Source organism: Octopus sinensis, linkage group LG12, assembly GCF_006345805.1.
Source record: "Octopus sinensis linkage group LG12, ASM634580v1, whole genome shotgun sequence".
Classification (NCBI taxonomy): domain Eukaryota; kingdom Metazoa; phylum Mollusca; class Cephalopoda; order Octopoda; family Octopodidae; genus Octopus; species Octopus sinensis.
The window spans coordinates 23,655,145-23,677,644 of NC_043008.1; the positions used below are offsets into that span (position 1 = coordinate 23,655,145).

The 22,500-nt window shown below is 35.8% G+C and overlaps 1 protein-coding gene across 1 annotated transcript in view; it reads right to left on the minus strand.

Moving 5' to 3' along the window:
- Positions 1-415: 415 nt before the first annotated feature.
- Positions 416-22,500, minus strand: part of LOC115218027 (orcokinin peptides type B-like) — a 70,120-nt gene continuing 48,035 nt past the window's right edge. The window contains exon 2 of the mRNA XM_029787776.2: positions 416-1,214. Within this exon, the coding sequence (XP_029643636.1) occupies positions 555-1,214 (660 nt within the window). The 3' untranslated portion in view covers positions 416-554. The remainder of the gene's footprint in view (positions 1,215-22,500) is intronic.

The following is a 22,500-nucleotide window of genomic DNA, read 5'->3' on the forward strand; positions in this document are numbered from 1 at the left end:
TATGCATATGGCAAACAGTAGTGATATGAAAATATAATTTGGTAAGTGTTTGGTAATTAATGAAACAAATATTTATCTTAAGCAGGAAATAAAAGACCGACAATAGACATAAATTTAGTTCAAAGGTGCAATTTATTATTTTCCAAACTAAAACAAAACCAGCCGCGAAATGAGAAAGAAAAAACACACACAGACACACACATGCATATATATATATATATATATATATATATATATATATATATATATATATATATATATATATATATATATATATATACACACACATATATATATATATATAACATATTAGTTATTTATACTTGAAAATATTAAATTGTTTAGGAATTTTGGTTCATTTAAAATATCTGAATACTTTTTTAAAAATTCAATTGATGTTGAACCGCAGATTATCTTTTTTAACATATTGTTCTCACTTTCCGGTACGGAGTAGTAACATTTTGCTGTTCTGCTGGTTCTCAGCTTTTTACATTTTTACTGATGCATTTATTTATTTGTTTTGATTTCTCTAAATCCAGTCTCAGAGTCCATTTTTAGTTTTTGGATGGTCTGTAAAGTTTAAAGGGACGTTTCACGTGACTTCCTATTAATCTTGGGAATCCAGGCGACAATCCTTCATTACCAGAAATACGATCGAAATTTCTTCGAAAGAGTCTGGATCCAGCTCCATCTCCCATTTTATAGAAACGACTATGACTGATAGCATCAAACTGACGCTTACCCATGCTACCAAAATTACTATCTGAGATCGAATCAAATTTTCTTTTACCCATTGTGTTGAACATTCCGTCAGATATAGAGTCGAATGGACGTTTACCCATGCCACCAAATGAGCTGCTTGCAATGGAGTCAAATTTTCTCTTACCCATTGTATTAAATGAACCACCATCAATCGAATCAAAAGGCCTTTTTCCCATTTGGCTAAATGCTCCCCCAGAAATGGAATCGAATTTTCGTTTTCCTAATTGTGAAAATGAACTCCCCGATATGGAATCAAAAGGTCGTTTCCCCATTGAACGGAAACCTGTTCCATCGATTGAATCAAATCCTCGCTTATCCAAAGATGTAGTTTCTATAAGATCTTCTGGATCAAGTCCTGGATATTCAACGGAGTGAAGAATGTATCGTTTCTTGAGATCTGGGGCACTTTCCTCGTTTTCCACTGGACGAGATTCTCTTTCACTGGAGAGTAACTGCAAAAGAAAATGTGATACATTTGTCACGTAAAATCTGAGCATATTAATCTGATATAGATTGGAAAGTTATAATCCATTAGTTTCTGTTTTTTATGTCATGCGATTGTTTATTCCCATTTTCCCATTTTTCTATCTACTTCAAAGAAAACATATTTTCAATGGTCATTTTCTTATTCGAAGACAATTTTACAAGTTTCGAAGTCGTCATTGTGATATTTGATGTTCACACACTTTGCAATGGTTTTAGCGATATGAGAGAATAATACATAAAAATCTAGTTACAACCACAACAATGATAATAATAATATTTTTTTACTCTATGCACGAGGCTTCAAATTTTGTCGGGAGTGGGTTAACCCGATTACATCATCCGCGGTAGTCAACTGGGACTATTTTATCGACCTCGCAAGGATGAAAAGCAAAGTCGGCCACGGCGGCATTTGAACTCAGAAGGAAAAGACGAACGAAATACCACTAAGCATTTTGCCCGGCGTTCTAACGATTCTGTCAGCTCTCCACTTTAATAATAATAATAATAATAATAATAATAATAACAACAACAAGATATACAAGAAGGACATGAAGAAGTACTGCTCCATAAAGGATTACGCCTTTGATTTCATGCAGTCACAACTGAAATTACCGGAAAGTATAGATGAGACTAATTAACAAAGTAAACACTGAAAAAAAAAGGCCAAGAGCACAAAACTGGCAGCTTTGACCACAAATTGGTATGAACAAGAGTCACCACTCTGTCGAAATGTGGCACGAGCACAAACTACAAGGATTAGTGGAGTCGGAGACCTGCAAAATCTTGTGGGATTTCTCAATCAAAAAGGACCAGGAGCTTAAAAACAACAAGCGGGACCTAGTGAAGGTGGGCAAAGTGAACGACATGTACTCTATATTTGCTGTTGCAAGACTTTTTAACACACGAATAGTCACGAAGGGAGACAAATAAAGCTTCGAATGTTAAAAATGAAGAAAGTAATGATAGTGTCCGTTGTTGTTAGGTCTTTGTGGAGAAATATAAAGTATGCTTCCTTGGCACGGCCAGAATCGTCTGCCGAGTATTAGATAGTTGAAAAGAACAGATAGCATGGTATCAAACCCGCTACGCATGCAAGACTCTAGAAGTTCCTACAACATAGAGTTAAACTACTACTACTACTACTACTACTACTACTACTACTACTACTACTACTACTACTACTACTACTACTACTACTACTACTAATAATAATAATAATAATAATAATATTAAAGTGACTCAGACAGACTCTATATACTAATAAAAAGAGGTGGAAGAGGACTTATTGGATGGGAACATAGCATTAGAGCAGAAGAAAATAACATAGAATGGTATGAAAAAATGCCACAGAACCGCTGGCCTGTGTAGGATGAAAGATTGCAAAGATAAAGCACTATACAAGAAATTGGAATCGAATGAAACTGAAAATAGGTAGGTAAAGAAAAGAACGTATGAATAATTTCATAAGGATATTGAATATAAGACAGGCAGAGAAAAAAGATGGCTGTGGATGACTAAAAGTGATTTAAAACCGGAAACGGAGGCTCTAATCTATGCAAGCACTAAGAACAAACTACATAAAATACAGAGTAGACAACACAGCAGAAAGTGATAAGTGGAAAATGGTGAAACCGTATGGCATATTACCAGCCAATGTACGCCACCAGCCCAAAAGGAATATAAGAGACGCCATGACAATATAGCAAGGCTTGGCTCTTGGACACTTTGAAACAAGTATGGACCTGACAGAACAAAAATTTGGTACGGCCACAAACCCGAAGGCATCATCGAAAATCATAATGCAAAGTTTGTGTGGGATTTTATGAGCCAGTGCGACCATGAAATAGAGAATAGGAAGCCAGAAAGAAAAGTCGAGAGATATGACAGGTTAGCTTGAGAAGTTAAGCAGTTGTTGTCAATGAAGAAGGTGGTAGTAGTACCAATAATTGTTGGAGCCCTGGGAACTGAGTAAAAATCTTGAGAAGTACATGGAACAAATAGGGGCAGCAATAAGGGTGGAGCACTTGCAGAAAACTGCACTGCTTGGAACCGCTCGAATACTGCGGAAGGTACTTGAAAAATAAGAGGTGTTACCTTAGTTCACTGGTAGTAAACAGCTGACACTGTAGTACATCTCCAGCGTTACAAGCTGTGCAAAGGCAATAATAATAATAATAATAATAATAATAATAATAATAATAATAATAATAATAATAATAATAATAATAATAATTGCTGAAACATGTCAGCTTGACAAAAAAATACGAAAACTGTTGGCAATGCATAGAATGCACCACCTTAAGGCAGATACAGAACGTCTTTATCTGCCAAGAAAAGAGGGAGGCCGTGGTCTTTTACAACTGGCAATAACAATGAAGATTGCTACAATTGGCCTAGACACCTACCTGAAAAAGTCTGAGGACTGGATGTTAAAACTTGTCTCAAAACATGAAAACGAGAAAGCATCATACTCAGTAATAAAACAGGCAAAGAAATATCTAAGTGAATTCCGAATACAACAAATTTCGGAATTAGAGACAGTCATACAAGAAACAAGCACAGAAAAAGCTAGGCGCATGAAAGCCCATGCCAAAACTGCGGCCTTAGATATTCTGAATAATAAATGGCAAGAAACACCTCTCTATGGAAAATACCCAAAGAGAGCGAATAATGCAGATATTGACAAAGCCCTGACCCATCAATGGCTAATGGCCTCTGGCCTAAAATCTGAAACAGAAGGGTTTATCATAGCAGCTCAAGATCAATGCCTACCAACAATAAACTACCAGGCCAACATATTAAAGAACGGCAGTAGCCCAACATGTCGTGTATGTCGACAACAAAATGAAACCATTGATCATGTTGTCTCCAAGTGCAGTCTTCTAGCGCCTACAGAGTACCTCAACAAGCATGATAGAGCTGCACAATATATTCACTAGGTAATTTGCAAAAACCTGGATTTGCCCCATGAAAAAAACTGGTGGGAACACAATCCACCTCAAGTGCTTGAAAATGACCACATCTCACTCCTCTGGAACTTCACCATTCAAACTGACAGAAAGATAGATGCAAATAGGCCAGACATCATATTGAAAGACTTCAGACAAAGAATATGCCTCCTCATTGATATGACTGTCCCAATTGATATAAATGTATCTGTCAAGACCTACCAAAAACTGAGCAAATATAAAGATCTTGAAATAGAAATCAGCAAAATGTGGAACCTGAAGACTAAAATAATACCTGTTGTCATAGGTGCCCTGGGAATGATAGCGAAAGGGGCTGATTACTACCTAACTCAGATACCAGGAAACCCCAAAATGGCAGAAATTCAAAGGATAGTGCTCATGGGAACTGCTCATATCCTACGCAAAATACTCTCTATGTAATCTCAAGTTTTAAAACAAACTTCTGTTGTCTCTTGAGGTCTTTGGGTGAGACTTGGAGCCAACTTGTACAAACATAAAGCAAAAGTCAAACATAGAATAATAATAATAATAATAATAATAATAATAATAATAATAATAATAATAATAATAATAATAATAATAATAATAATAATAATAATAATAATAATAATAATAATAATAATAATAATAATAATAATAATAACAACTGCAATAATATAGCAGAGAATGTGAAAACATCTGGAAGAAAACCTGTTTCCAAAAGAGCAGAAGTGGTGCTGCAAGGGCTCATAAGGTTGTAAAGACCAGCTATTAATCAATAAAGCCATAACTGAACGCAGTTGAAGGAAAAGTAAGGGTTTAGGTATGGCTTGGATCGATTATCGAAAGGCTTTTGACAGTATTCCCCACACATGAGTCCTAGAAACACTAGCCACGAACAAGGTAGCATCAACAATCATAACATATATAAAACATGCCATGAATAAATGGCAAACGGTGCTACAGCTCCAGACAAAAAAGGGGCTCAGAAAAACCAACGCCATCTCCATTAAAAGAGGAACATTCAAGAAATAAACATAAGATTCGGTTTAGAAAAATGTGCCAGAGCAACCTTGAAAAGAGGAAAACTAGTTAAGAGTAACAACATCACACTAGATAAAGCAAATGAAATAAGAGTTAGACCAAAGTCTGATATACAAATACTTAGGAATCAATGAACTAAAATACGATACAGCGCATACAAATGAAAAAGAAGATAAGAAAGGAATTCTATAGACGAGTTAGATTAATGCTAAAAACAGTGCTCAATGCGAAAAACAAGATAATAGGTATCAAGATTCTAGCCGTCCCAGTTGTATGTTACAGCTACAACATTCCTAACTTGACTCTAAATGAACTAATCAAAATAAGCAGGAAAGTAAGAAAAATGAGAGAATTTAGGATGCACCGCCCAAAATCTGACATAGAAAGGTTATATACACAACATATTGAAGGTGGTAGAATTCTTAATACAGCTAGAAAACTACTATGAAATAACTACTATATGATTCAGAAGCAAGGAAACTGATACAAATAGCCACAAAACTGTCTTCTGTCTTTAAGTAAGCTGAAAAATACAAGCTGACAATTATGACGATAAAGAAGGGTGAAACGACTTAAATCCAAACTAAAGCTGGAACAACAACGTCTCACGAAAAGCCCTTACATGGAAAATATTATGAGAAAATAAACAGAAAAGAAATAGACAAGCAAAATCTCAACAATGGCTGAAAAGACTTTCTACTACCAGAAATCACCAAAAACACATAATACAAAAATGCAACAAATAACTGCAGAAAATGTGGTGATGGCGTAAAAACAGTAAACCGTAGTGTAATGAGAAAGCAACCATACTTTGGAATATGCCAAAACACACTGATAAAAAATGAAGGTTAATAGGCCGGATATAGTTGTCAGAGATCACCAAGAAACAATGCCTTCTAATCGATGTTTCAATACCAACAGAGGATAATGTTTCTCTAAAAGAAACGGAGGAACTTTCAAAATACAAAGATCTGGAAATAAAAGTAACACGAATGTGGAGCCTAAAAACAGAAACAATTCCTATCATAATAGGCGCATTAGGTATGATAAAAAAACATTCAAACAAATACATAACCAAGACCTCAGGACTTACAAATGTGTATAACATACAGACAATAGCGCGCCGAACATCCTACGTAAAGCATTTTCAAACAGTAAAAAAAAATGCACCACAACAAACCACAGTACAGGCACACAGATTTGCGTTCGGTAGTGAAAGCACGTCATAAAAATAAGACTACTAAATAATAGGGCAAAAGAATAATAATAATAATATAATAATAATAATAATAATAATAATAATAATAATAATAATAATATAATAATAATAATAATAATAATAATAATATTATTATTATTATATTATTATTATTATTATATTATTATTATTATTATTATTATTATTATTATTATTTATTTATTGTATATATAATATAAGCCATCTCAGATTTCTGAGATGGCTTACATTATAACAGTTTCCTTTCATTGTTCTTGTGGATTCTTAATTCCTGGTTCGTGATAGTTTCAGATTTGATCTAATCTTCCCGGCAGCTCGGTGTTGCACATGCATGCTGCTTGCTCATTTATTTATTATTGATGTGTAAGCGAGAGACTGAGAAGAGACAACAATGCGCATATATATATATATATATATATATATATATATATATATATATATACAGAGAGAGAGAGAGAGAGAGAAAAGGAGAGAGGGGGAGAGAGAGAGATCACTAAGAAAAAAAAAAAAACGCCTTCTAGTCGATGTATATGATAATGTTTCTCTAAAAGAAACGGAGTAACTTTCAAAATACAAAGATCTAGAAATAAAGGTAACTCGAATGTGGAGCCTAAAAACAGAAACAATTCCTATCATATATAACTTCGCTCAGATACGCTCCGCAACAACACGTGCATGAAAACATATGGATTGCAATATTTCTATACGAAAACTGCAAATTTGTGAGTAAAATATTGGATTTAAATTTTCAGTTACATATACATCCATATTCATACAATACCTCTCTCTCTCTCTCTCTCTCTCTCTCTCTCTCTCTCTCTGTATATATACAATTTAATTATATGATAAAATCTTTATAAGAATTTATCAATTAGTCAGCGAGAAAAAATCCACCCATTTTTTCACTTAAATATATTTATTTATATTATATAGAGGGCATTATTACACATAAATGCCACACGCTAGGAGGGACACTCAAAGTCAAAACTACTAAAATAAATAAACATATTGTGCCGAATGCAACTCTCTAAGCAAGTCATTTAAAAACAGAATTCAGCTGCAGATCACCGTGATTGCATAATCAGTGCAGAGATGAACTCTTTACTCATCAGTGCAAGCATAATTCAAGATTTATAATGAATGAACAAAATCAACATACCAGACGAACAACCATCGTATCCAACGTAGTATATAAAAATGTTCACCCCTTCTACATCTATGTAAATGGCGGGCTTTTTCCAATTGCATTTTGGTAACAACGTGCTTATTCGGAATAAAAATTCAGTACTGCATATACTCTAGTGAAATTTACAATTTAAAAATAGGATAAAATCTTTATAAGAATTTATCAAGTAGTCAGCGTGAAAAACCTCATAAGAGAAAAAAATTGCATTCGGTACATGTTTATTCAGTTTAGTAGTTTTGACTTTAAGAGTCCCTCCTAGCCTGTAGCATTTATGTGTAATAATGCCCTCTATATATATATATATATATATATATATATATATATATATATATTATATATATATATATATATGTGTGTGTGTGTGGTGTGTGTGTGTGTGTGTGTGTATATATATATATATATATATATATATATGCACAATGCTGTCTATTCTCGGTCTCTCGCTTACACATCAATAATAATTGTGAATACGAAAGAAGCATCAAGGCATGTCAATAACCGTTGTTCTGTCAAAAAGTAAATACTGTGAAAGCGAAACCATAATACAACCAACCAAAGAACGATAGACTAGAACAGGTTGAATTACTTCTTTTCAAGGCGGCGCTGTCAACGGCCACTGGTAGTAGTAAACATATTTGACCTCAGTTAAACCGAAAGGGTGCGAAGATGTTTTTATCTCTATGGCTGACCTCTCCATTATCTGCCGAATCAATTTATATGATCTATTCACCAATCTGCTGCCCAATTTGTGGTGGTGAGGGTAATAATGAACAAAATAAAAATAATGATAATATACTACAGCTCCTGATACTAACTACTACTAAAACTACAATAATACTACAACTACTACTATTATGATAGCACAGGAATCTGAGGCCCGACTATCACCCTTGCCACTACCTCCACTCCTGCTACTTTTGCTGTTGCTTCAACCACTGCTACTGCTACACATAAAAGCAATAATACCATTGATATCAGTGATGATAATAATGAAAATAAACGAGTGGAGTCTCATTACGGGCTAATAATGATACATCTAGTGATCGTGTCACAATAAAAACACTGGTAATTGGGCAACCTGATAATCGCTACCTCATATGAGTGACAATGAAAAAATCAAAATATTGTGAAAAACGCTGGTAATGAAACTGAAACTGAAGCCAATGATGGCTCAGAGATTCTGGCCCGGCTCCAGTCTGTCGGTATCCAGAAAGGGACCACCACAGACGGCGTAGATGGAGAAAATAATTTAATGCTGTAGTCATGAGCAGGCCGGTAGATGAAAATGGTGCTCAGATTAGAGGTTACCGACAACGTATGTATGATCATTGGAGTGAAAAGGGATTGTTTCAACTCATGGAACAGAGACTATGCGATCAAGCTTGAGCTTGATCACAAATTGTTGGTTCACAGAAGTAGAGCTCGAAGCTATCAAAAGACGGGTCATAGAAAATAGCAGCATAGAAAAGAATGAAAATACAGTTTTTACTAATAAGTGTCATCTCATTGCGCAGGAAAGGAGCAGTGGTAGTTTACTTGGTGAAAGCCATATAGATGATCTAAAGGAAGACAAGAAAACTAATAGCGACATTATTTGCAAACTTAAAAAGGTTGATCGGTGGAAATTGAAATGTGGGAGTCGATGTCAAGGAAAAGAAACACAATGGGAGTGACAAAAGAAAAGATCCATGGTGGAAAAGAATAATCCAGGCAGGATTAGACATGCTCTGGAAGGAAATCTCTATGTTTGACCGAAAAGAGAAAGGGGAGCTTGAAAGCGAACAAAAATATAGGGCGCCGAAAAGGAAGTATAATATTGAAAGAAAGGGCCTGAAAGTTGTAGTGGAGGACTACCTCTAGAATAGGTTATTCAGAATAGACCAGAAAAGATTCTATAAAAAAATAAATGGAGATTGTACTGACGAAAAGTTGATACCAGATAACATTGAAAGTCAAAGGTTTTGGAGTGAAATCTGGAGCAAAGACAAGGAGCACAAGAAGGATGCTGAATGGTTGCAAGAACTGAAGTAAACAGTAGTCTGTCCAAAACAGGCAGAATCAGTCATTTCAGTTAGAGAAGTGAAAGAAATCAGCCAAAAAATGAGCAACTGGAAGGCCCCGGGACCAGATGGAGTTCAAAGCTACTGGACCAAAAGAGTTGTTGAATGTCATGCACGAATCGCTGCGCATCTCAACCCCTTGTTAAATGCCGATCAAGTAACACCAGAATGTTTGACATTGGGTAGGACAGTGTTGTTCCTGAAAAACATCGAAAAAGACAATGCGTTAGACAATTACAGGCCGATATCCTGTTTGCCACTTATGTGGAAGTTATTGACTGGAATATTCGCAGAGTCAATGTACGAACATCTAGAAAAAATGGAGTCCTGCCACATGAGCAGATGGGTTGCAAGCGTAATTGCCAAGGGATCAAGGATCAACTACTGATATATAAAACTGTACTCAGAGACTGCAAGAGGAGGAAAAGTAACTTAGCCATGTCATAGATCGACTATCGTAAGGCGTACGATATGATCCCACATTCTTGGATTATGGAGTATATGTACCTGTTTGGGATTGCATCAAATGCTGAGCGATTGCTTGGAAAAAGTACGGCGAATTGGAGGACAGACCTGACAGCATACGGAAGAAGTTTAGGGACAGTAGAAATTAGGAGGGGCATCTTCCAAGGGAACTACCTGTCACCACTGATCTTTGTACTGTGCTCGATATCACTAACACTAATTCTGAGGAAAGCAAAAGCTGGGTATGTATTCAAACGCCGCCAACAAAAAGTCTACTTTATGGTAAAGATGATCAGTTCCCTCGTTGATACGGTGTATACCTTCAATGCTGATATCAGAATGGAATTCGGAGTGAGAAAGTGTGGTGTGTTAGTATTGAAGAGAGACAAAATCAAATGTATGGACGGACTAACGATATAGTCGGGAGTGATTATGAAGCAGATAATCTTTGTTCGAAATGAAAATTTTGTTTATCTTGAATATCTTTGTAACCTTGAACATTTTTGTTAATCTTGAATATCTTTGTTAACTATGGTCATCTTGTTAACCACGAGAAATATCTTTAAAAATAGAAATGTTATAATTTCTAAATCTCTCTAAAGGAGAGATACAGCAGCAGTACTGGGTATCAATATTTGTTGCCAAACTAACCCGGCAGTCCAGAGAAATAGGACGAATGCTACTGTTGATTAGCTTCGAGATGCGATCGCCTCTAGGTAGCTATATGACGCACGAACGAGTGTCCATAAACCTTCGAACAGGGGAGGTCATCAACTTCCCTTTGCTGGCTTGGCATCCACAGACCGGTTTCGAGGTAGTTGTCCGGGCTCAATTAGAGGCGATCGCCTCTCGGAGTTAATCAACATCAGCTTTCTTTGTTTCTCTGGACTGCCACGTTAGTTTGGCAATAAATATTAATACCCAGTACTGCTGCTGTATCTTTCCTTTAGAGAGATTTAGAAATTATAACATTTCTATTTTTGAAAATCAGTGAATGTGTTTCACTGAATATATTTAAACAAAACCTTAGAACATAGGTCAACGGTGACCCCTGCTTAACTTCACATTCATAAGGGGCAAGTGCCCCGAAACCGATCTGTGGCTGCCAATCAAAGACAAGCTGATGACCTCCCCTGTTCGAAGGTTTATGGATGCAGGTTCGTGCATCATATAGCTAGCTAACTAGTGGCGATCGCCTCTCGGATCTAATCAGTAGCAGCATTCGTCCTATTTCTCTGGACTGCCACGTTAGTTTGGCAATATATATTATAAATATTTTTGTTATACATCAAATATTTTAATTTTGAGCATTGACCATTTTTGTAGTTGAAACAATTCATGCTTTAAAGAAGGATAATCTTGATGCGTTTATCAAACTAATTATAATAATGAAAATAATTGTACTTGAAATTTTGACCTACTTTTCATTTCATCGAAAGTCTCAAAATACCAAAATAATGTACTCGAATCAAATACATCTGTCAAAATAAGATCTCTCTGTCTGAATATTCAGTTTTGATTTGCTTCAAGTTTGTTGCTATTTAACCCCAATTTATGCATTTTCGGAAAGTGTTGTGATCATATAATAACATTTTGTTATTTTTATTAACTCTATAAATCTTCTGGGTTTATAAGAAATTATTATTTAAGTATTTGTTTTTAATTATTTGTTTGATCAACATTTATAGAGCCTAAGGCAGTAACTGTTCTATTTATTGTAAAGTTATTTTATCTATTTTATTTTATATCAAGAACTAAATCTTAAGTGCTGTAAAATAATTAAAACATCTGTATAGGAAAAAGTATGGACTATTACGGGGTGTGAACATATTGTTTTATAGCCTGGGAATATAATTAAATGCTACCCTTTTAAGCATAAAAGACTTCTTTTTGAATGTGTGTTAAAACGATAATTTGGAATTAATTACAGTTACTAATTTAAATATTAACATGGATAGAAAATTCATTTGACTGCTAAGATAAGCTTAAACAATTGGTGACAGATACAACCAAGGCATTTTGCAAGATCTTGAAAGAGGATTGATTTTTAGAGAGATAATTTTTGTAAAGTAGTTATTTGGAGACGTCTAGATGCAGATAGCGCCAACAATAGAAGACAAATCAGTTGGTGTAAAAGATAGAAAGATCTCATGAAGAGTCAAAGTCTGCATCAGAATAGAAATGGTAATTGAAACAATTGAATATTACGAGATGTAGCAAAATGTTTCATTAGAGGGAATCGAATATAATGAGAAAAAGTTAGACAGCTAAAAATTTTCAGTGAACACTTTAAGGATAAAATATTTTAGAATGAAGATTAAACGTTTGATTTTGTGTTTCAGATTAATAAATAAGATAGCTTTCAAAACCTCTAACCAAGTACAATCATGAAAAACAAATGATTCTTGTTCGCATATAAAGCTAATATTGACAAGAGACTCATGCTTTTAAAATGTTCTTTAAATTCTGAAAATTCCCTGTAATCTTCATTAAGCTGTTGGTAAAATGGATCTTTGTCTGTTTCGACGATAGGTATTCCTACTGTTTGATCAGCACACCCGCTTACTCACCGAATCAGTGTGCAAGTGGCTTAGTATTCCATGGACGTGTGTAAGTCAAATCTATTTTGAATTACAAAGAGAGTCAATCCAAACTGTTTCCGTAGATTCCGTCTCTCTGATTTCATTCAAAAGGCTGTATTAGAAGGCACTTCTCCAAAGTGACACTTAATGGGATCACCTCTTGAATCTTTCTATTGTGATGCGAACTTCTTAACCAATCCATTCTGCTTAGTAAATGAATAACTATCTCATATCAACATAATATATCAATAAAATAGATAATACATTCAGATTTTGACGGCGGCTTGGTAAAAATTACTTGGTACTTGCGAAATGAAATGGCTCAAGGCTCAACCAAGAATTGACACTAATATGCATACTCTAATCACCATCAACCAATACCGACCAAACGCTTTGAAATTCTACGTGTTAAAATATATGAAGTACCCAGTTTAGCACAAACGATCGTTTTTGTTTAGCTCCAAGTCAGCCTTCATCGAATAGACCTATCACGAAAATCGTTCCTGTTGTAGCCATTAATATTTTCGTATAGCCATGGCTACACTGTCTAAAGTGTCCTTCATTTATAAAAAAAGTAGAATATGAGTTATGGGAGCGAGATTTTTCTGCTATGTCTACCATATCGCGTGACCGCATAGCGGTTCGTTCGTTAGCACAAATATAAGAAATTGCCATTATTCAGTGCATTCCAACTTCTATGATAATTATAAACACTAACTCTATATTTTTTTGGCTGTACTTTACCTACGAGACTATCTTTATCTTTTGAGATGTGGGATACTTTTTGAGGGAGATTTGGCTGCAATTTCTTTGCACATCCTAGGGTAATATACAACTTTTTATGGCTCGGTCATAATATTTTAATGATTTCAGTTACTCATAATCTTCAGAATTTATTCTGAATATCAACTAATCGGTAAATATTTCTTCATTTCCTCTTCAAGATTTTTTGATTCACGGTTTTTCGATAATAGAGAGAGACAGAGAAAAAGAAAAGAAAAGAAAAGACACTAAACCGCAAATGACACTAGAGCACGTATGTATTTCATTTCGTTGATCTGAATACACTCAATGTTTAGATAGGTAATTGACTGTTACAGTAGGTTTCAATTTTAGTAAATATTTTTTCAGTTTATTGTCCATTTCTTAAAATTTTTAATTGAATGTAACAAAATAAATCAAAATCTCTGACACTAGCCTTCTTACTCTACATTCACTGAATCAAGAACTCTGAATAATTGCAGTGTGGTTAGTATTTTTTTCAGCTGACGAAGCATCAAACCGTTGCATGGCAATAATCGACGACAGAAAAATAAGTTCAGTATGACGAGGTAAGATACATTCCCAACACAAACGAATATAGAGAATTCTGTGTATGTATATTTTCTGAAGTCACTTATTAAACAACCGAATATAATAGAACGTTAATAGTATTTTATATAATACTTCACGATTCTTAGATTTTCTCATACCTTCAAGCAGATCAAGTGGTGGGTCAGATATTTAAGTGTGCGTTTTCACATCAAAAAGCTAATGTCCTAAATATAATTGATGTAAAAACATATAAATGAATATTATAAAAACTGCAACGTAATATACAAAAATGATCAAAACAAAACGGAAAGTGTAAAGAAGTGATGTCTTTCAGCAATGTCTATAGTGAAGACGACGAAACTTTTCTATTTTATCAGCTTTCTAATTGCGATTGGATGTTTTGATTTAGTTTTTCACGTACCGCTTCAACAGAATCTCATTTCACATCTTCAAACCCAATAACATCGATTCGTACGTAAGTACACACACACAAACACATGTAATACATACGATAAATGGCTTCGGGAGCTATGGGGACTCATAAAGTATGTATTATTTATGGGCTTCTGAAATTGCGTATGTATTTGAAACTTTATTGTATTTAGGGGATTTGTAATAAGTTATATGTGTATACACATAAGTGCCTATATGTGTAATTGTGATTATAAGAAATATTGGTAGCTCTATCAAATTAAAGTGAAATGCTGTTGTTAGCTGAGCAAATCTTCGAAACGGATTTTATCCACACACTGCTGCTATGATATTAATACTTTAGTGATTATAATTCAGTATTATCTGCAAATATATCCCTCATCCCATAGAACCGATAAAATAAACTAGAAACCAATACTCATACCCTCCTTTGAATTACTATATAACGTCAAAATTTACGTTGATATTACCTCTTATCTTCTTCCAAGATATTTTCCCTTTTGACGTAAGTTCAGAAAGCTTCGTGCCATGAAAGCAATTATTATTCAGTAATCTAGAATATAAGGGTTTTTGGTCTACAGTACCCTGTACATTGGTTTTTATTGTCTTGCTGGATTTTCTTTTGCCGGAGTTTATTTTGTGCCACGGCATAATTAAGCCTCCAGTAATCCTGTTTGGCCCAATAAAAAGAACTACAATTAAAAAGAAATTCTAGCGACAAATAAGGCATATTGATGACGAGGAGACACAAAAAATTAGTTTTGGGATAACATCAATATTAGTAAAAAAATTATTTTTTACCACTCACATATTGCATAATGGTCTATTTCTATCTGGAATTTATTTACATCTTTTCATTAATGTAAACACCTCAAGTAAAATGTAAAGAAGCTGAGACCGAAACACAGTTTAATCTCTGGAGAAACTGGTTTTGTTCACTCATCTCACAAATGCCTAGCGATAAATTGACAAAATTTCTTTCTTTCCCAGACTTTTACTTTATACGATTATCATTTTCCTTGTCCGATAAGAACACAAAAGTGCTCGAAATACACCGAGCTAGGCCTGTCAGTCGAAAAGTGAGGTCACAAGTACAGCAAACAATGGTAGCACCTACTAAGACGCAGGAAAATACCAGGCAGGAAGTATTCTACAGAACTGGAAATTTCTCGGTGATTGTATCAATTCAAGCCCCCAGGAGGGATTTAACTTATACTACCCTCGAGAGCTAAGCCCATGTAGCAGGAGAACGAATCAAATAGCTCAAGATGGATGACACCATAGAATGGTATCCACCGGACCAAAATCATGACAGGATATACTAAACCACGCTAACAGGACATACTGAGCATAAGTGAATGCTTTCACAACTAAATACAAAAACTTTCAAGTGATCGCTTTGATATAGGGAAAGCAACATAGCAGAAAAGAAAGAATTTCATCACTTGAGGGAAGAAATTACGATTTTCAACAGATTGTATAAGTGAATTCATATCGAGGAATGGGAAACATCAATAGCATAACGAGATGGGAATGTCTGTGTAGTCTTGGAAGAACAGGAAGTTCGCGGAAGCGAAAGGGAAGAAAGAGAGAGAAAATGGCTCAGTTTACCAAGAGCAGCTTTACATTCACCAGACCATTTCCGAGTGAGGCAAAATTCAGAAGAGTAACTAGCCCAAGAGAAGACATAGAACTATGTTTCGGGGGGTGGGGTCAGAACTGTCCTTCGGTGAAGGTAGTTAAAGAGGTAGCGAAGGCGACCCGAACAGGATTTTCCCAAGGTCCAAGAAGCATAACATGCAAGGTATATGAAATGTTCGACGTTCTGTCAGATTTTGTGAACGATGTTCCTGGAAAATGGAAGCGTTCCACTGTGCAAAAAAAGAAGGCCTCTGAGCTGTCAGCCAATTCAAAACTATGTCAGTTTTAAGTGTAGAAGGTAAAATATTCTTTTCAGTATGGTTAAAGAACTACTTCATACATGGTGGAGAATGGATGCATAAATTCAGGTGACCAGAAAAGTGCGATCCCATTCTTCTCTGGATATACTGAATACAACAGAGCTCTCGGTAATTTGATCTAGGTGACCAAAAAGAAAAGAAAAAACAAAAACAACGGAATTATATAAACTATAAATTCTTTATTCTCTAATACACGCAACACTAGAACACACCAGACATCAAGGAAATGGCAACCAGCTACATCTGAGCTATCTATTTGTGTTTCAAAACTGTTCAGTTTACAACTTCCCTGAAAGACCTGGAATAAGGTGTCATAACTGGCTGCATACACAATTCCCAGGAAACAAGTTGAAGTAGATCAGTCAGTAAGTGATTATCTTACTGTGACAACCACAACTCAAGTGGAGGCAAGATAGTTGTTAACATTAGTTGAACACGCGGCAAGTGGGAACGAATGAAGTTTAACCTAGTGAAGTTTAAATTTAGAAATATGGTGATCGGAAAATGTCAAAGGATCAAGCTGCAACTGAACAGAGAAATCCCATTAAATACCCGAGAAAGTGTTTCGAGGATTCATTGCAGAAGGAACAACATCACCATTACTGAAAAGCAAACAAAGGAATGGCTAAGATGTGTGTGTATGTGTGTGTAAGATCAAGCTTTCCAAGGAATTTCAAATCGCAGCTTTACCAACTCAGACTGCTCACAAGACTTCTGTAACAGTTGACAGTTAATGAAGTTTGTATGACAAGGGTGGAAATGTAGAAAAGATCCGTAAGTACCTCTAAAAACGGTTGGCCATCGATTCAGGCGTAACTTCAGTAGGTATGTACATAAGATATGAACATATCCAAGTTCCCCAGCTAGCCACGGTCGGAGAATTCAAGGTAGTAAAGTGTAGAGTTGTAGATGTACTGGGATTCTTAGGATGAACATTTCAGATATGTTGGGCAGCCGACATCTCAGTAAGACAAACTATACTACTTCGTTAGAATGACGTGCCCAATACGGCATGGTATCAGTTCTTCCAGCAATGAAGGGATGCAGATAACAAGAAAAGAAGAGGCATGGTCCAGATGCAGCTCCAGGAGAAAGAAGGAAGAACATCGAGAAATTTGAAACTAGTATTCTAAGGAACTTGGGCCAAACGCAACCTTTGCGAGAAGTTGAGCATATAGGCAGATTTTGTGGACATCAGAAGATATCTACATCTCATCCCTACTGCATATAGTGGATGATACACTCCAAAAGCCAACAAATCTGCACTGATGTGTAATGTAAATTGATATGCATGTTTGCATGCGTACGTTGCGTAATTATGTGTGTATATTTCTTCAGGCAGCGACTTGATAGCATCGTTAGAGCTCCTACACATTTGCTTTACTGTATTTGTTCAGATTTGTTATGCTTTGAGTAACCTTTGCATGTCATCTCTCCAAGGTCGATGAAATAATGTACCCGTTAAATACTAGATCGAAAGAATCTGTTAATCCCCTTCCTTTTAAAGTGCTGGCCCAATCAGAATCCAACATGTTTATACTACATAAAGTACATATACGAACTAGAAAGTCAAATTCCCGTTAATTTTATTAGCGATCAAATACAAAAATACAATTACCACTATTACCGTAGGTATCCGGATAACTGCCCGAATGACATGAGCCCGATGGACAAGTGCCCGATGGACAAGTGCCCGACAGACAATTGCAAATTTTTTTAGTTAAATCTTGATATTTTTTTGGAGGCGTGGTAAAGTCTGATATCCTGCCAGCATTTGGTCGATGATCGTGTCTTTAAGTGCTTGTTACATCTTTAATAACTGATGAAAACGCCAGATATATGGATGACTTGACGTTATATTCGCCTGTAAATTGTTATGCCACACTTCCAATTGCTCAAATGATGTTACAACGTTGCTAGCACAAAAGCTAACGTCTTTTGACACCTGGTGGTTCTTTACTTCAGCAAACTGAGGAAAAATACGATTTTTGTGTACAGGAAGATTCGCCCAAATGACAGATAAAGTGAAATGAATGACAGATAAAGATAAAGTGAATGTGTCTGTTGGGCAGTTATCTATCGCGCAGTTGTCCCTATCAGGAAAATGTCCGTCGGGAAGTTGTCCGTTGGAGAGTTGTCCATCGGGTAATTGTCGGGCAGTTGAACAGGAACCATTACCGTAAAATCTCTGAAAATACAAGGCGAAATAAAGACTCTAAAGGAGCACCCGGCATATAAGAAATAGCGGCCAAATTCTTTGTAAGCCTAGTACTTATTCTATCGGTCTCGTTTACCAGACTGCTAAGTTACGGGGACGTAAACACACCAGCATCGGTTGTCAAGCGTTGTTGGGGCGGGGGACAAACACAGACACACAAACACAGACACACACACACACATACACACACACACATATATATATATAAATATATACACATATATACGACGGGCTTTTTTCAGTTTCCGTCTACCAAATCCACTCACAAGGCTTTGGTCGGCCCGAGGCTATAGTAGAAGACACTTGCCCAAGGTGCTATGCAGTGGGACTGAACCCGAAACCATGTGGTTGGTAAGCAAGCTACTTACCACACAGTCACTCCTGCGCTTATATGTACAAAAAATAAAAGAAAAAAGAAATGAAACGGTTTTGATTGAACGTCTTCTCAATCATGGTGAACCTGAGGCTAAGCAACAACTATACGCTTATACTTAAATGGTCTGAAAATCAATTTTTATTCCATATAGTATCATATCATCATCAGATGTCTGTATTTGATTCTACCTTTTGATACTGTTACTTGGTGCCTGAAATTCGATCGTCAAATGTGTTTCATTTTATTTTGAACGTAGCAACGTTCACTAATTAACTATTTCTTAGGATATATATTCTCAAAAACAACATACATATATGCAATTGTCCACTCAACAGATGATGGAGTTACTGAATTCGATCAAAAACTATGATACGCTTCCATGCAAAAACATAGTTAGTATAGCATTCGAGATAAAAGAAAATATTTATGACGAATAACTGCAAAATATGCAGATACTACATCAAAACTATAAACTTAGATTTATGCCTTTGATTATTGGAACAGTAACAACTATGTGGAGGTGGGTTTCACGACTAATTCAAAAAAGACAAAGTCTTGGATGGAACTGTGTAAATATGTAAAACACTCAGAAATTTAGCTGGTAGCATGCATGGATATACATACATATGTATATGAGTGTGTGTGAGTACGTGTGTACAAACGTACTTGTGTGTTGAGCAAGCTTCTAAAAGTATACAGATTTACAAATTCACTGACACACATATATATAAAACATACATACATATACGCGCAATCACCGTGGGAGCAGGGACAGCCGAGGTGGGACGGATTCGGTCAGCAGAGCAGAAACGTCAGATGCGTAAAACCAGAGCCGCCTGCACCAGTAGCACGGCCCCTACCTACTTCTGCCCCACCTGTGGGAGGGGCTTCCTTGCCCGGATTGGCCTCACCAGCCACCTCCGGTCTCATGGCGCCAGTTCCATCAGATGATGTCAGTTGGTCATCTTCGAACCGAAGGACGAACATTATTATTACATATACGGGCACCAACGCATACATGAATATAGCGACCATACATAATGATTAGAGATTGAGAAAAGAAATCGTCAGTGACAGAAGAATTCGGTTGTCCAGTTGTAAATAATGTGAATAATGTAAAAGATAAATGAGATAACAGTAAATTTTTTTTTTACTAAATTAACGAGAAACCTGCAGAGGTTACACTAGGCTTACAGTTTCAGATCTATAGCCTGTCACTTTTGGGACACGTGATGTAATTATGTCACTACACTGGTTGGTGAGTGTCAACCGCAAGTTTCTTAGGCAAGCAATTGCAAAAATGCATAGATACGCCTTCATGCTTACATACATTCAAACACATTAATAGCTGTATATGCAGGAATGTGCATCCACGTACACCACACACACACACACCACACACACACACACACACACACACACATATGTGCATATATACATTACACACACATACATATACATACATACATATATATATATATATATATATATATATCAGACATCTTAGGGAATACCAAACATCGTATGATCAACACATGATCAACACCCCTAGGCGTTAAATACTCGTAGGGATAGTTTTCTCTGTAAGCACAACCTGAATATTTTACTGGATATACTCCAGTACCCAGTATATCTATTCGACTAACCTGGTGCATATCATTTAAGTACCCGATTCTCTCCAGAATACTTAATATTACACACACACATACACACACACACACAGAGAGTATTATTCGGTTGAGATATAATAGAATAAACTTATTTTCATGATGTAATTCAGAGTGTAAGTCAGCATTTCACCAAACCTTTCTACCATTTCTGCTAGTACACAGCCTAATAATAATTTCCAAAATAGTCGCATTTTGAAAGAGGATTCAATAATAATAATAATAATGATAATAATAATAATAGTAAACATAATAATAATAATAATAATAATGATAATAACAATAATAATAATAATAATAATAATAATAATAATAATAATAATAATAATAATAATAATAATAATAATAATAATAATAATGATGATGATGATGATGATTAGTGATTGAGAAAAGAAATCGTGAGTGGCAGTAGAATCCGGTTGTCCAGTTGAAAATAATGTGAATAATGTAAAAGATAAAAGAGATAACAGTAACAATTTTCTATTGAATTAAAGAGAAACTTGCAGAGGTTAATAATAATAATAATAATAATAATAATAATAATATAATAATAATAATAATAATAATAATAATGATTTCAAATTTTGGCACAAGTCCAGCAACTTCGGGGGATGCGTAAGTCAATTACATCGACTCCAGTGTTTTAATGACCCAGAAAAGATGAAAGGTAAAGTCGACCTCATTGGAATTTGAACTCAGAACGTGAAGAACGACGAACTGCTGCTAAGCATTATAACCGATGTGCTAACGATTTTATCTGTTCACTGCTTTTCAATAATAATAATAATCCTTTCTACTAAAGGCACACAGCCCGAACTTTGGTGTGTGGGTGGTGGGATAGTCGTTGACATTGACCCCAGTGTTTCAGTGGTACTTAACTTATCGACCCTGAAAGGATGAAAGGCAAAATCAACCTCGGCGGAATTTGAACTCACAACGTCAAGGTGACCGAAATACTTATTTCTTTATTACCCACAAGGAGCTAAACATAGAGGGGACAAACAAGGACAGACATAGGTATTAAGTCGATTACATCGACCCCGGTGTGTAACTGGTACTTAATTTATCGACCCCGAAAGGATGAAGGGCAAAGTCGACCTCGGCGGAATTTGAACTCACAACGTAAAGGCAGACGAAATACTGCTATGCATTTCGCCCGGCGTGCTACCGTTTCTGCCAGCTCGCATTTTACTCGGAGCGGTAACGATTCTGTCAGCTCACCAATGATAGTAATTCTTTATAATTTTAGTAAAAAAGCCAGAAATTTTGAAGGAGGGAGCACGTCGACATCATAGGCCCCAGTAGTCGACTCTGAAAAAGCGAAAGGCAAAGCTGGTCTTGGCTGGATTTGAATTCATGACCGAAACAAAGAGCACAAACCACTTCTCCGATACTCATACGAATCAACCTGATAATAATGATACCTTTGTTAGATAGAAAACAAACAGCATAAAAATGACAGATATAAACATTGTGAGGGTTTACATAATATGTTTTCTAATATGTGAGGGAAGGAAATTTTCGACAGGCCTGGTCGACCGAGGTGCAACGTAGTAACATCTTTTGATGGTGTGGAATGTGCCGCGTACTACTCGATTCTAAGCGGTGGATTATTCGAAAAATCCACTCAATAGAGCCAGTCACATGTAAAAGTTTGAGCAGTTTTGCGAAGCTTTTACACCCGCTTCTCTTATAGTCTAGTCCGTCATATTCTCATTGTATGTGTAAGATACTCTTTCAGTCACTCACTCGTACTAGAGAG